This window comes from Lipomyces chichibuensis (assembly GCF_038497645.1).
Source record: "Lipomyces chichibuensis strain CBS 12929 unplaced genomic scaffold V1513scaffold_104, whole genome shotgun sequence".
NCBI lineage: Eukaryota > Fungi > Ascomycota > Lipomycetes > Lipomycetales > Lipomycetaceae > Lipomyces > Lipomyces chichibuensis.
The window spans coordinates 1-14469 of NW_027117556.1; the positions used below are offsets into that span (position 1 = coordinate 1).

Below are 14469 nucleotides of genomic sequence, written 5' to 3' on the forward strand. Positions count from 1 at the left end.
CCGTATCCATATCCGCCTACTGTCTATCCGCATCCGTAATTTTTCACGGATATCCACGGATATATCCGTTATCCGTGTATCCGTGCCGATCCCTATGTGCCTCCGCATTTCACTCACTGTCATTTTGTGCCTTAATGGCTTTGCTTCTTCTTGTGTTGGAACCGTAACAATCTATGACCACTGCTTTCGAGTTCCAGGCGAGCAGTGCAGCAGATTTATAACGACGTCAGCCTCTATTGACATTTCATGCGAAACTGTTAACTAATAGATGTATTTTGCCCATTAATCTATCGCTGATAGTAGTCGTTCATTAACATCAACATTCGCATAGTATCGGGTTCAAAATCCACGTTTACTGGGCTTGTAGGATCGTGAGAAATTGACAGAGAAAAAAGGATTTTGCAATTTAGACTATTAGCGACGCCAAAAGACATTTTGTTGCCAATAGGATTACTTTTCGATTAGGTTCTCAGGTTTGCGATTAAATCTACGAATAATATTAAATTTTGACGATACCGTAATCGTATCCACCACCCTTAATAGTACAAGTTGAGTCTCTCCTGCCACCGCAACAGCGTCGAGGTGCCAACGTCCTCGAGCTAGAGTCTGCCGCGCCGTAGTGTTCAACATATCTACTGGACACATCTATTTATATTCGAGATCTTGTCATCAGGTCCTTCTGGAACAATATCACCAGAATCTTCTAAAAAAATAATTTCGACCCATTGCGTGATACCCGTCATAAAAATTGCAAACTATTGCGCAATCTCAAAACTTATTCCTAGAATGTTCTGGAATCTACGATCTTTGGCTATCATGTTCTGCACAATTCCACATGTTTGCGTTATAGAAAAGACAGCACGTACATCATTTGGATTGAACAAAGGAAACTTGCAAGTGAACCGCCGTGTGGCTTGTATGCTAAACAGGTTAGCAAAGGAATTTTGACGTCAGTTTGTAATGTTCGAGAGTAAGGAGGTTATTTCCACCCACCATAATGGGCGAAGTACATAGTATGCAAGATACAATTCACATGACTTGGCGCTCAGCCAAAATTTAATACCAACACTCCCATCTGCAAATTAAAGATATACATCCAGTAGTACAAGTAAGACATATCACACTACTATCACCAATTAATCCCATGAACCTACTGGGGGACCAAAGCCCGTGGCCGGGGCCTGGTATAGTGACGCTGTGCCGACACCATCCACGCCGGATGCGGAAACAGTGTTACCCCACCAGACCAACTTTTTTGCTTTATACTGAACAGCAAAGAAGATCAAGATACCGCTGAAAGCCATACCACCCGTCAATCCCGACGTCAGAATATAATTATACTTGGACCACCAGGCAAGATGGCGCCTGCGGATGTAGTAGTTGAAGATGAAGCCGACATAGAAACCGGGCGTGAAGTACGACAAATTGTACGTCGCACCGTATCTGTTGATGCCAGAGAGGATGATAACTGGATGTACATGGCGAAGATATTTCGTGTAGCGCTTGCGAATGTACCAGAAACCAACACCAAAGAGTGCACCGAAGAGGAATGCATATTTCAACAGAGGATATTGGACGTCGTAAGTCCTTCGTGGCCCGACGACGCCGAGCAAAATAGTGGTCGAATACAGTTGGTTAGGAAAAGCGCATACAAGTCGTGCTGCCTGGTTCGCTGTGCAGAGATCCGGCGTTGAATTAATCAGCCAAGTAATTGCTCCGGTAGTGATGAAACTTTGCATGAGTGTGGCGACTATTTGTGCGCGGAACACACCGCGTGGCGGCAACTTTGCGTAGTGCGCTAGTTTTAGATCCGAAATGAAGTTCTCAGCCTGATCGTCAGTGTTGTAGCCGAAAACACGAAGGATAATAGACGCTGCCGCGTTACCAGGAACCATAAAGCCAGCGACAATAACAGCTAGAGTATCTCCTGGAATAAGGTAGCCAGTCATAGAAGAAATGATTATTGTTGGAATAACGAGCGCAATAGACATCAGGATAATAATGATTAATGCCCACACAGGAGTACCAGTTGGGTAGCAGGTAATGGCGATGATACCTATAGCTAGCGAGCCAAGCATGACAGCCAAGTACCACCAATCCGGAACCTCCTTGTAGTGAACCATCATGGCAGACATTGGGTCACGGAACTGCTCGTAAGCAGATTTCCTGTCGCGCTTCCAAAACTTCAGACTCTTGAAGAAGCCCAGCATCGCTCGACTAATAACCTTCCACTCATTGAGAAAGATGTATGCAAACGCGCAGGTGTACATAGTGTAATAAGCACCCAACATCATAATCTGGCCAGCACCGATATAGGTTTGCGAGTAGTTACGATAGGCGTCGACGTCAAAATGGCCGCCATGGTAGATGCGCGAGACGTTATATCTTTTGCCCATGTTGTCATACACATTGGCATTGTTAGGTGGGAAGTAGCCAGTATACTTATAGTTGGACCAGTACATGCCGATGACAACAAGTCCGCCGATCAAAACGCCAATAAATTTATTAGCGACAGAAAAGAACGGGAGAACAAGAGGCGTCGTGTAGTTGACAACCGACCAGTCGAATGTGGTCCACGGATTGAAACCGAGACCAGACCGAGATCCTGTAACGTAGGCGAGCTTTACGTTCTTCGGGGCAATCCATGTCATCCAGTTGAAGGTACTCAACGCGGTGAAGAGGTAATTCGGAAGCCAGAAAAAAAAGAACATCGCGAAAAACGAGTAGCAGAACAATCGGTATTTGGAAATCGTCCACCCATTGATATTTTGCTTAGTTTCCGCAATAAGAAGTGTCTTGTTCAGTTGCAAAATTGGCAAGACCTGTGGCCAGAGCGACTTTACGGGATATACGGCGTAGCGCCGGAGCATACCCGCTAGACCATAGCCGAAGAAGAGTGTGACAATGCACATTAACAGCATGAATCCAAAATTGGCGTACTCAAAACCGAAGAAGATCGGCAGACGCAACGCTAGACCGTAGTGAAAAAAATTGGACGAACCAGCGCCGATGTTGGTCATGATCGTTGCAAACATCTGCTCCTTGAAACTCCACGGACCAGGATTGAGATTCAGTGACCATCGCCAAAATGTGAACTTCTTGTGAGGGAATACGCGCGCAATAAACTTGCCAGAAGGAAAGATGAGAATTTGTAGAACCGTAGCGTTCAGGGTAATGCTAGGCTGTCGCTGATGAAACATTTGATTGATAAACGACGCGCAGCAGACCCAGAAGCCCCCAACGAGATACGCGCGAAAAGTCTCGCAAGGCATAGTCCTATCGTCAGTTGGTCTGACTACGGCACGCACTTCAGGATAGGGTGAGTGGAAGCGGATGAGCGTTGCCTGGAATCTCAGTCGCAAGTCATAGCTCGACTGGTCCATGTTGGAATTTTCAGGGCCCTTGAGAAGCATTCGAATTTCAGCCATAGCATCCTCTGGAAAATTGACGTCCTCTTGATGGTATTCCATTGCATCCGTAAGAATCCTGAATCCATCCTCTGCGCTAATAGCCTTCATCTTCTCCATGAGAAACTCAATGTCATCAGGGTGGTTGTCAGCTAAGCCGCCGACTGTGCACATGAACTCGTACACGCGGTCCTTCTCCTCATCCGTGTATTGAATGTAAGTACCATCAGTCTTCTCCAGGCTGGTGCTTTCTGTCTCTCCAACTGATGACGAGGTCCTCACCTCCACAGCTCCAGTTTTTTTCTCGTCGAACTCGCCCATCTTGCTCTGATTAGTAAATATGTCGCACGATTATAAGTAATATTCTACATACGTCGGACTGTCTATTGCAACCAATAAGATGACAGTGGTCTTGCCGTCAAAGCTTAGTTTGCAAGGGCACATTGCAGGTCCGTATCGCCCGTATAAATACAATAGCGAGATGTATCAACTCAGATAATTTGATAGATGCAAATGTGTATGTGCCCCACTGTGCAGTCTTGGAGCCAGCAAAGGCGAGACACCGCCGAGCCCGCCGAGGATGAATGCGCAAGCTGTCGTCGCCTCGCGCGTTGACGGGCGAGTAAGAATCAACACACACAAAGTCATGGCATTGGCATAAAGCAACTAAGTCGAAAATCTTACGCTAAAAACTTTTGACCTTAGAATATCCTTGGCATCCGGGCATGCGGCCATTGAAACGTTTGTTGTCGGTCGCGATAGTTTTGTCGTCTCGGCGGTTAAGAGCGAGCGCGTTGGCGCCGCCCCAGTTTGGAGTCGCGGCTTTCCCGAGCACTATGGGTCCAGGGCTGCTCCCCAATGCCCACTGTTGGTCAACAGCGGCCGGACACGCGGCACAATCATCTACATGCGACGCTTACAGCATTGTAGGCGGGCGATTGCTACAAGAGTCTCAACATCGGACACGCAAGGGAGCAATTCTGACGTGGGGTACGTTTCAATCTTTGGGGAACCCCTCTATCGTTGAGTTACTGATATCACATCTACGCCAAGCTGAGCTTGCAATTTTAGGCAGATAAGGAAGTCAGAGTTCCCAGTCCATTTTTCTCATTGATGTTACGAGAGAACCTAGCTTACAGCGGCGACCATTCTCATAAATGTTGCGAATAAGGGAAGTAGACATTTCGCGAAGTAAACGTGACACGACACTGAGACTCTCCGGAGGCGAAGGAGAAAGGTTCATGATTACCAATAATTTGAGCGTCAGGTCTTGCCGTATGCGGTGAGCTGGAAAACAGAGTGTGAAGCGGAACAGTCATCACTGGCGTATTTGCAGGTTGTCTCCACTTAATCGTGTAGCCCTTCGCTACCAAAGTAAAACGATTTGCTTTGAGGTCTGTTTTTGGTGTGCATCAAAGTGTATGATTAAGTGGAGTGATATCATTTAGCGTTCATTTATGTTGACTAACTAGACCGCAAGCAATATAATTACTAGCAAGGGATCAAATACAATTTGACGAAGTAGATATCGGCTGCTGTAAAGGTCCATATTGTAGAAGAATGCAAACCGTTAATGCGGAGGAAATGTTTACCTGCGGCTCCCTGCTAGGCGAACACTTGCAAATGGCGGCCTATAAGTACTAGCAATCTCCGTAATTAATACACTTGCTTCCTGATAATTCTGTTTGGACGGCCGACAAAGATGTTGTGGACGACCGCAAAGCGGAAGACCATGTTTGTATGATAGCTATCATACTGATATCGTTGAAACCTTTTTTAGCTCTCGCACGGTGCAGATAAGACTACTCTCCAACTCCCAAGGGGGTTACATCTCCCTCAGAATTTGATCGTCGAGACTGCTGCTGTCTCCAGGCCAAGAACGGTTCAAAATTGTATCTGACAACCTAGTAACGGATCCCAGGTAACCAGATTCCCGGTGAAACGTAGGTATTTCAGTTGCAACATTATTATTCTATAGGGAATTAGTTTTCAAGGCTAAGACTATCGACAGTTTCCAGCTCTTATCACATATACTGCTTCAGATCCTCGCGGCCTCGGCAGTCTTGTGTGCCATCCTGGTGCCAAGCATGCTCCACTTTGTCTGCCACATAGGACAGATCAGCTATTCAATCTGCGCCGCCCGCTCTCGTAATCTCTTCGGGACTTAAGCCTTTGCCTAAGTGCGCACTGTTTTTATCGCATTTTTTGATAACTCAACCTGCAATTTAGAACAAACTGATAACGACCGGAGATGCCCCAAACCCTAAAGCCCTTAACTTTGGTATTGTCGATCCGGAGGTTGATAACATAATTTGATTGGAAAAAAAGCACAAAAGCTTTTTGCGCCAAATGTATGTCTGTGATCTAATCGAAATTGGACTCTGATGGTAGCGATCGGCACGGATAATATCCAGGCCAAATTTTGTATCCGTATCCGTATATCCACGGATAGGTCACGCGATTATAAGGCTTTGCTCAGTCGTGAACGCAATTGCAATTGCACGATATCATTGTTATGACTACTTATAGGTCTTTGTTTTATTAATTTTTTTACTATACAAAAGCTAAGTCGACCGACCTAATGGCGTAGTCAGGTTGCACTATTATCGTAATCCTAAGCAGCCTTAATCAGTTCTCTGTTATCGCGTCACTACGCAGCCTTGATGAAGCTCCCACAATATCCTTTAGCGAGATTTTCGTCGAGATATTCCCTTAACACTTTTAGCTCTGGATCGGCTAATGGATATATTCTGGCTTTAGTTAGCCGAGCATCCGGTCGATGATCATAGGTTCGATGGATCGGAAGTTGATCGGCATTGGCTTTTAGGAAGGCCTCCTCTAGGTCCTGATATTCTGGAGGTACCTGTTCCAGCTCGGTTCGTGAGGTCAACGTGAGCGCCTTGGCCGTAAACCTCGGACTAGTGTGAATCGTGCTGTGTTGCCAATCAATACTGGGATTATATTCGCGAAGCCATGACAATCCCAGTGTTATGTCAGCGTGTCGGATGGGTAATAAATATAATTCAAGTTCCTGAGTCTCCGCCCCAAAGTCCAATTTTGCCTGTATCTTTCCTGATAGGGACAGTTGGGTTCCATCTGCGAGTTCCGCCATCTGATTCTCTGTTCTCTTGCAACTATAATATTATTTGCATATACTATCTGCGTTTGTATAAACGAGTGGCTGGCTCCGGAATCGATTTGAGCCATTAAAGTGAGGGGCTCTGTGGAATGACGAATTAAATTTGGGGTTCGCCAGCAGTCCATCCAGAACTACTGACGTCGGCCGTTTTTTGTCCCTTTTTCAGGGCACTTGTCGTGTAGATGTCCCTTTGCACCACAGGTCCAGCACAACCCTAGCTTGGTTCGGCGCTCCTTTTCGGGGTTTATCGTGTGGACGTGGTCTATCTGCATTCGATCGGGGTCGTCGGGTATTACTGTTGCCGTCGGCAAGTGCATGCCATTCGGGTTGCCCATGAAACGGCCACGTTCGAGGGCACGTTCCATGAAGCGACTTTCGATTCGGAGCGCTAATTCTTGCATATCTTTGAGTGTGGACGGTCGGTCCCGCAGCGCCATTTGGTCCTTTATTACATCCTTCAGGCCGTCTTAAAATTGTTCTGTGAACGCCTGGTCATTCCACGCCAGATGTGCCGCTACGGACATAAACTCCGCAACATATTCTGAGACTGACTTTTGTTGGTAAAGTTTACGGATTCGGCGAAGTGCAGATCCAGTCGGGTCGGGATTGCCAATGGGGATGATCCACCGAAGAGCCGGGCATTTCAGCAGGCACTTGAGCAATAGGAGGCGGTGTCGTGGATCGTTGTGGGCCTCTGTCATCTCCATATAGGTACGGAACTGTGACACGAAGTCCCGCACTCGATCGGTTCCCGAAGAAAACGGTTTGGGTCCCCGGATTTTCGCTTTAACGGTCGTAAAACGTGTTTTTTTCACCGCAACTGGGTCGGGGGGTCTTAAGACCTGTTGGCTTCTCGTACCAGCACAGCTTGCACTGCTTGCTGCAGCTGTATGGTGTGCTCCTGTTGTTCTCGGATCGTTAGCGCTATGATGTGTGTGCACTTCCATCGTCCTCATCGTTGGTACGTAGAGCCATTTGTAATAAATGCCTACCTAAAGATGTAAGCTTACTGGCGGCGGTGGGACACCAGCGGGGTTAGGGCAGTCAAGGAGGAACGACTTAAGCTGCAAACTTGGAGCTCAGCGCTTCTTCCACAGCTATCACCAACCACAACCAAGGGTGTATTTTTGTGTGACAAAGACGGGTTGCGGACGCACTTGGAAGAGGCACGACAGAGGACAAACTGTCGACTATCACCCAGTTCACCTTCAAGCGTTCTATGGGCGGCGGTCGAAACTTCGGTTGCAACTCCGCTATGTCGAAGTGAATTAACTTGCTGTCATTGCGGCCAAACGGCTCATTTCTAGCTAAGCCCGCCGACCTGTGACGATACGAGTCTAGGGGTTGTATTGTGTTGTGTTTGTCTTGTTTTTAGGCCCTAGGCTCTTAGCACACGAAAAGAGCGGCCTGGTAGAATATAACAGGATGGTTTTGTTCCCGCTGTCAGGCATGGGAAAAGATCCTGTCTTCTTGAGTATTATCTTTAATACAATCTTGTCTTGTCTTGCCTTTAGCATTTACCCAGCCTAGTCCTTGTCCTTCCCCAGCCCCTGTGACAAAAATGGCCAGATTTATAGCGCTCTGCCGTAACTGTTTGGAGCCGAATACTGAATTTATTATGACATAGCTCGTTTCTGACAGATCTAGCAATAGTTTGTTTACTTCGAATCGTCTCGCCGATCGCGAATTCGTAAACAGTTGTATGAAATGGAACGGAGCCGCTTGTCGTGAGGCAAGACTCATTTAGTGCTTGCTTCAATTCAGGGCTGACGTCATGAATGTTTCTCACCTGTGACCTTGAAAGATTATTATTAACGCGCTCGAAGCGATTGTGCGTCTAAAACATGCACGTTAGCGAGAGCGCAGGAGGCTTTCACAGTCACCCATCGATGCCTTTGTTATGCGTTAGCTTCAACACCATATATATAGCGCTAGTGTCCTCCAAAGCACAACGCTGACAGGTAGTTCATCATTGCGACAAAAGGCTTTGTTATTGATGGTCAGGATCTCTGAGTTTCTTGTCGCTGTTCTGGCGATATGCGCTGTCGTCGTGACGGCCGCTGAGCTTCCGATTCTATGCATTGTCCAGGGTAACTTCAATGAAGGTGCGCCATATAACGAGCCGGGCAGCTATTGGTTTTTCACTAGCGACTCAATCGACAATCGTCAAGTCTAATGCATATTACATGGATTCGGAAATCGCACATGGCAAGGCCGCTTCGGCAAATGGATTCGTAATTATGTTATTGAAACAGTATCTAACAGCAGAAAGTAATAAGGTGTACGCTTATTTTTACGACAATGACGGATCGTCTGGCGAGAATGTTGCGTTCGCCACATATGCTGGGTATTCTTTCCACTTTACTGCAAGAAACGACTTTGTGGGGCTTTCGTTTATGACTGCGGGTGATGTGGAGATGTTTGTCACAGCCGGATCATGCGTAACAGGAGAATATGAGTGGCCGTACACAAAGAAAGGCGCTCATTTGACGCCTCAGGGTTGGGTGGCAGCAACCTAAATTTGCAAGCACGCAAGATGTACGCAAACAGAGTCAAAAAATAATAGAACGTACTCACGTCGAACATGATTACTCTATCCTCTATCAAACGGGCGAAGCTCGGGACGTGCCCCTACCTTGCGCTTGTCTCGCTTTTTATTCGATCACGGTATAGTTTCGATTTGTCAAAGATACTTAGTGACATTTCAAGATAATACAGGCGATAAGCCTTGTTTTGTTCGGCGTAGCGAAAATGGCAATCTTAGCCTTTGCATCTAACTTCTTCCTTTTTGTCATCAGTGATAAAATAGTAAGCTATGCATCCAAAAACTTTCAAATGACCGAGATTTGGCTTCTTTTGATGCCATAATTCATATGGAGTATGTGTGACTAACATCTTCAAAGGACTGCGATTGCGAAGCTAAGTTGCAGTGAGAAGGGATTCAACCTTGTCTAGCAGATGCAACACATCCGTAGTATCTTATTTATTAGTAGACCTGAGTAGCTTTTACTGACCTCGGATACCTTGGTGAACCTGAACCTGACCCTGACTGGCTGAGGTCGGTACCTGGCAGCCGCGTCGCCCGCGTGCACTGCTCCGAAATCTTACTTTCACATCTGGGACCAGAACCAACCCATTGAACATCTATGAGGAAGCAAAGCCTTCATGTACCTCCTACTACAAGCTTTTCTGGTCGGATATGGCATCGCTGCAGGAGTCTCTCTTTCATAATGCCTCAGAGCAACGGTGAGATGGCCTTCTCAAGCACGTAAAAGTACTTCCGAAAACTCGAGAGAGTACTTTCTGCATACCAGAATGTGATTAAGCAATATGACTGGCACTCGTCGACTGAAGGTGCACAGAGCCTGAACACGCTTAGGGAAAACTTTGTCTGACTGGTCAGGATCTGCTACCAGCATTTCCGCAGTATTTATCTTCCACTTCTAGGACTAACTAAACTACTGGAAGTGTTTATGTACTGGCATCTCACCACAAGCCTGCTCCTGTGGACCTGACTGTGCCCTGTCGATAAATTTTAAGCAATCTTGGACAGGGTTCAGCCAGATTTCCGAAAACTTGATATGTTCTATATGGCGGACGTCTTGGACGCCGTGTTGGTTGCACCACAAACCTGGAGGAACAGCAATAGCTGAACCCAAATTGTCAGTAACAAGCCACTGAGAACAGTCACCGCTATGCGACTTGTTATCGGGTTCAACGTGGAGAAAGCAAGGACAGTCCAACACAGAGCAGAGTTGATGCTTTGGCATTCAAGCAACGCTTTATCTTTAGGGTTTCAGGTCTCATGAGCTCATCCCGCAAAGTTAAAATTAGAGAGGGGCATTTTGCAGCAAACTTAAAAAAACAAATTTTTTCTTGCGAATTTTGTTGTGAGGACATCCAGTTATATTTGATAAATCATCGCCCTGTCAGCCCATAGTTTGTCGCCCAGTCACCGCTTAAACCACTTTCCTCTCATCCTCCCACTGATCTACAAGTATCCTTTCAACACATCAAAGCAAGAAGATGGCCACATTGACACCCGTTCCTGTGACTCTGCCTGTCGACAATGTACCGACTAAGAAGATGGTCAGAGATATTATCGGCACATTCCTGACGAAAGAATGGCCATCAGTGGATCCAGAGACTCTGATCATGTCATATCATGCATCATTCGCCAACGCCCACTGTCCCGTAGAGCGACCGAAGCCGGCTACTGGCATACCAGTTGAGCCATTGAAGGTGTTTATCAAATTCCATAATGAGACCGGGGGTTGCATTGAAATCTTCAAGCATCTGGCACCAAGTAAGCACGAGGAAGCACTACTCTGCCACGAGTACGGTCGATCCGGACTGGGAGCCAAAGTGTACGGATTCTTCAAGACACAGGATGGCACACTCGGGAGGATCGATGAGTTCCTGGATGCACGTAACATGGAACCGGAGGATGTTGAGGATGCGGTCATCCGAGCCGATGTTGCTAGAGGATTGGCAACGTTCCATGCCATGAAGACGTCGCTGAAGGAAAAGGGAGTGGAGCCATACTATGAAGCCGTCATCAATGGACTCAAGAAGTACCACAAAATGGACAAGTTGAAGGCACTTGGTAAGGAAGGAGGAGTCAGTGTGGACAATCTGGTTGACTACAACTTTGGAGCGAGGTTGAGGAAAGTGGTGGACAAGCTGGAATTCATAGGGGGGAAGGTAGGATGGTGTATTCATGACATTCAGTTCATGAACATCTTGGTGAAGAATGATTCGAAGGAAGGAGAGAGCAAAGTTATCCTGATTGACTTTGAGTTCGTGATGCGGAACTACCGAGCTTTTGACATCGGTGGACACTTCATGCAGAAGATGTTTAAATGGTTCGACGAGGAGAGCAAGATAGCAAATTGCGACAAGTATACGGAGGAGGAAAAGAGACACTTCTGTGAGGAGTACGCCAGACAGTGGAACAAATTAACCGGTGATTCGGATACCGGGGAACAGGTGTTCATAGAATCCGAATACGGATACATGTTGGCCATCACTTTTGATATCCACAACATGCTGTGCTTCATGAGTGGAGAAGATGACAAGGATCCCTTGAGCCTTCTCGGGCTCAACAAACTGTTCGATGAGTTTGTGTATCAGTATGCCAAGCTTGAGTTGGAAGATCCATGATGCAAACAAGATAGTCTTTGTCTACACGTCAACCTGTAACTTGTGCCGCACAGAAGAAAGCGTAGGCACCAATATATAAGAAGGGATGGATGTACGGTGGCTTTATTACCGCATTATATTTATTGAAGCCTACCAGCCTCGACTCCTCCCTTCGCATAGCTATTTATTCAGAGGGATACGAAGCGGGCGAGAAATTAAGGCATTGTAGTGGTTTTTGTCCCAAGATTTAGCTATAGCTGGACCGGTTGTCCGATAGTTGTAATAACCCTATCTCCAAAGCTGTCGGGACGTTATCGCGTAGTTATGCGCCATGTCCTTGTTGTTTCATCTAATAATTGGGTTTTGCGAATATCCTTGTTTTATGAATATCCTTGTTTGTAAATATTCTTGTTCCTTGTGGATATCCTTGTTCTCTACAAAATAGATGAACAACGGAAGAGACGGGTATAACAAGACTCGTCTGGGACTGCCTGTTGAGAAGGCAGGCTTCAGTCGAATAAATATTCCTTCCCCAACTTGCATATTCTTTCTAGCAAAAGTGATCCCTCCTGAAAACATTAGTGCAAACGCACGTTACAGCTACATTCATCTGCTTGGAAAATGCCCCAAAGCGTTGGCGTTTAGTCAGAGTTCAAGGTTCATTTGCAAGACACAACAGAAAAGAAAAGATTAATGTGACATAACGAATAGCGCTCAGGCAGGACCACCATTTAATGCGCATTATAAGCAATGAAAAAGGTACGCTATCTAATATATATTCGCCAGCCTTGCGACCCTCATATCCCATTTCTCTCGTAATGCTCTGTACTCGAAGGGTAGCGATAACTATATTAATAAAGATCCTTGAGCTCGCATAACGTCACCCAGTCTACTCGACAACTCAAATTCCATACGGTCGGCAGGAGCAGGGCCGCTGAGTATGGCATTCATAGTATCAGAGCCGGGAGGGATATTTCATCAAATACTGGCTCGCCCACCCCTCTCATGTTGGCCAGAACAGCCTGCTGGAAGTGCCAAAAGACAATGTTGTCATTAACGTGATGCGGATGTTCAATGTCTCTGCAAAAAGTATCAGAGCTCGGGACACTGTGAAACGTAGGTAGCAGAAGGACGGTGAACCCTGAACTATTATATTTAGTCATTTATCACGATACCCCTCAGTTTTCAACAGCATCGATCGACCGGCGTTAGGCGGATAGCCCTAACCCATAAGTCGTCCTCTCCATTCTTCGAGGTCACCGCGGATGATATGTCTATATAAAACCCCATTGGCATTTCTTTTTCGCAACTTCGACCTCAGCAGTTACTTACGATACATTTCTGTAGAAAAATGTCGAAGCTTACTATCAACTCCGTTTTGCGTATGAACTCGGGATATGAGATTCCAATGCTAGGTTATGGTGTATGTTTTTCCTCATGGATGGATCATGGACAGCAATCTCTAACATATGTCCCAGCTCTACCAAACGTACGAGAAGCTTGCTTCCGCATCTCCGATCATTACTGATTTGATTTTAGTCCTGCCAACGTCTGCAAAGATGTCGTGACGAAAGCTTTTGAGGCTGGCTACAGACATGCAAGTCTCGCAACCTGAAAGCTAAGTCCTGTCACTAACAGCCCCAGGTCGACTCGGCCGTCGTCTACCGCAACGAAGAGCCCGCAGCAGCAGCAATCAAGAGAAGCTCCGTCCCCCGCTCCCAAATCTTCTTCACCTCCAAAGTTCCTCCCCGCGGTTTGTCCTACGCCCACGCCGCCGCCACAATTGACGCATCTCTAAAGCTCACCGGCCTGGAATATATTGACCTGATGCTCCTCCATGCTCCCTATGGTGGAAGAGAGGCCCGAAAGGGTGCATGGAAAGCGCTTGTCGAGGCGCAGGAAGCAGGTAAGGTCCGCAGTATTGGCGTTTCCAACTACGGCGTTCAGCATTTAGACGAAATGGAGGTCTATATCAAGGAACTTGAGAAGGAACGGGGCGGTGAGGGTAAGGGTGGGAAGATTGATGTCGGGCAGTGGGAGATTCATCCATGGTTACCTAGGCGGGATATAGTGGAATGGTGTGAGAAGAGAGGGGTGGTGGTGCAGGCTTACTGTCCGATTGTGAGGGGGAGGAGGATGGATGATCCGGTTTTGCAACCGCTAGTGAAGAAGCATGGGAAGACTGGGGCGCAGATCCTGATTCGATGGAGTTTGCAGAAGGGTTTTGTGCCTTTGCCCAAGAGTGTTACGCCTTCACGAATCGTGGAGAATGCGGATGTGTATGATTTTGAGCTGGATGCGGAGGATATGAAGGCGCTAGATATTGACGCGTATGAGCCTTATGCTTGGGACCCGACGGTGGCGGGTTTGGAGGAGTAGGCTAGGATGGGGAAGGCAGTGTCATATTGACTTAATTATAGGAATTGTTTTTATTCCACATCCACGTCCGTTCCACGTCTGACCTAGCCGTTTCCTGTATCCGAGCCTAGGCTTTTCATTTTGCTGCACATCGACGCTCATTCGGGTTTTCCCCAGGTCTTAGCTACTCTTTTCCTCACGAGCCTACCGTATACTTTTGATTAGTTGCACATCCACGTTCCGTCGGGCTCTCGTCGGGTTATATATCCCCCTAGTCTCACATCCGAGGCATCCCCCTTGTTTCACATCCGAGGCACTATTTAACTTTCGGAAACGCCGTCTAACGCGCCGTGGTCAAACGCAAAGACCACTGTCTTCCCATTTAACACCCACACTTTCCAGAGCGGAGTCTCGAGTTCGGAA

The 14469-nt window shown here is 46.8% G+C and overlaps 5 protein-coding genes across 5 annotated transcripts; 3 read left to right on the forward strand and 2 right to left on the reverse strand.

Moving 5' to 3' along the window:
• Window positions 1-918: 918 nt before the first annotated feature.
• Window positions 919-3956, reverse strand: V1513DRAFT_27766 (OPT oligopeptide transporter protein-domain-containing protein). Its single transcript, XM_066894567.1, has 2 exons — window positions 3781-3956; window positions 919-3728 (listed from the first exon to the last, which is right to left on the reverse strand). Exon 2 carries the CDS (start codon window positions 3726-3728, stop codon window positions 1137-1139), a length of 2592 nt encoding a protein of 863 aa, XP_066750321.1. The 5' UTR covers window positions 3781-3956; the 3' UTR covers window positions 919-1136.
• Window positions 3957-6677: 2721 nt separating this feature from the next.
• Window positions 6678-6983, reverse strand: V1513DRAFT_434548 (uncharacterized protein; the record flags this gene model as incomplete). Its single annotated transcript, XM_066896478.1, has 1 exon — window positions 6678-6983. One exon carries the CDS (start codon window positions 6981-6983, stop codon window positions 6678-6680), a length of 306 nt encoding a protein of 101 aa, XP_066750322.1.
• A 1456-nt stretch (window positions 6984-8439) lies between these two features.
• On the forward strand, window positions 8440-9297 carry V1513DRAFT_455340 (uncharacterized protein). The gene has a single exon (XM_066899484.1). It carries the CDS (start codon window positions 8646-8648, stop codon window positions 9063-9065), a length of 420 nt encoding a protein of 139 aa, XP_066750323.1. The 5' UTR covers window positions 8440-8645; the 3' UTR covers window positions 9066-9297.
• A 1126-nt stretch (window positions 9298-10423) lies between these two features.
• Window positions 10424-11921, forward strand: V1513DRAFT_27805 (kinase-like domain-containing protein). The gene has a single exon (XM_066894570.1). It carries the CDS (start codon window positions 10573-10575, stop codon window positions 11707-11709), a length of 1137 nt encoding a protein of 378 aa, XP_066750324.1. The 5' UTR covers window positions 10424-10572; the 3' UTR covers window positions 11710-11921.
• Window positions 11922-12885: 964 nt separating this feature from the next.
• V1513DRAFT_455347 (aldo-keto reductase) lies at window positions 12886-14469 on the forward strand. The gene is made up of 4 exons (XM_066899485.1): window positions 12886-13111; window positions 13167-13177; window positions 13228-13285; window positions 13333-14469. The coding sequence occupies exons 1-4, from the start codon at window positions 13040-13042 to the stop codon at window positions 14065-14067; spliced, it is 876 nt and encodes a 291-aa protein (XP_066750325.1). The 5' UTR covers window positions 12886-13039; the 3' UTR covers window positions 14068-14469.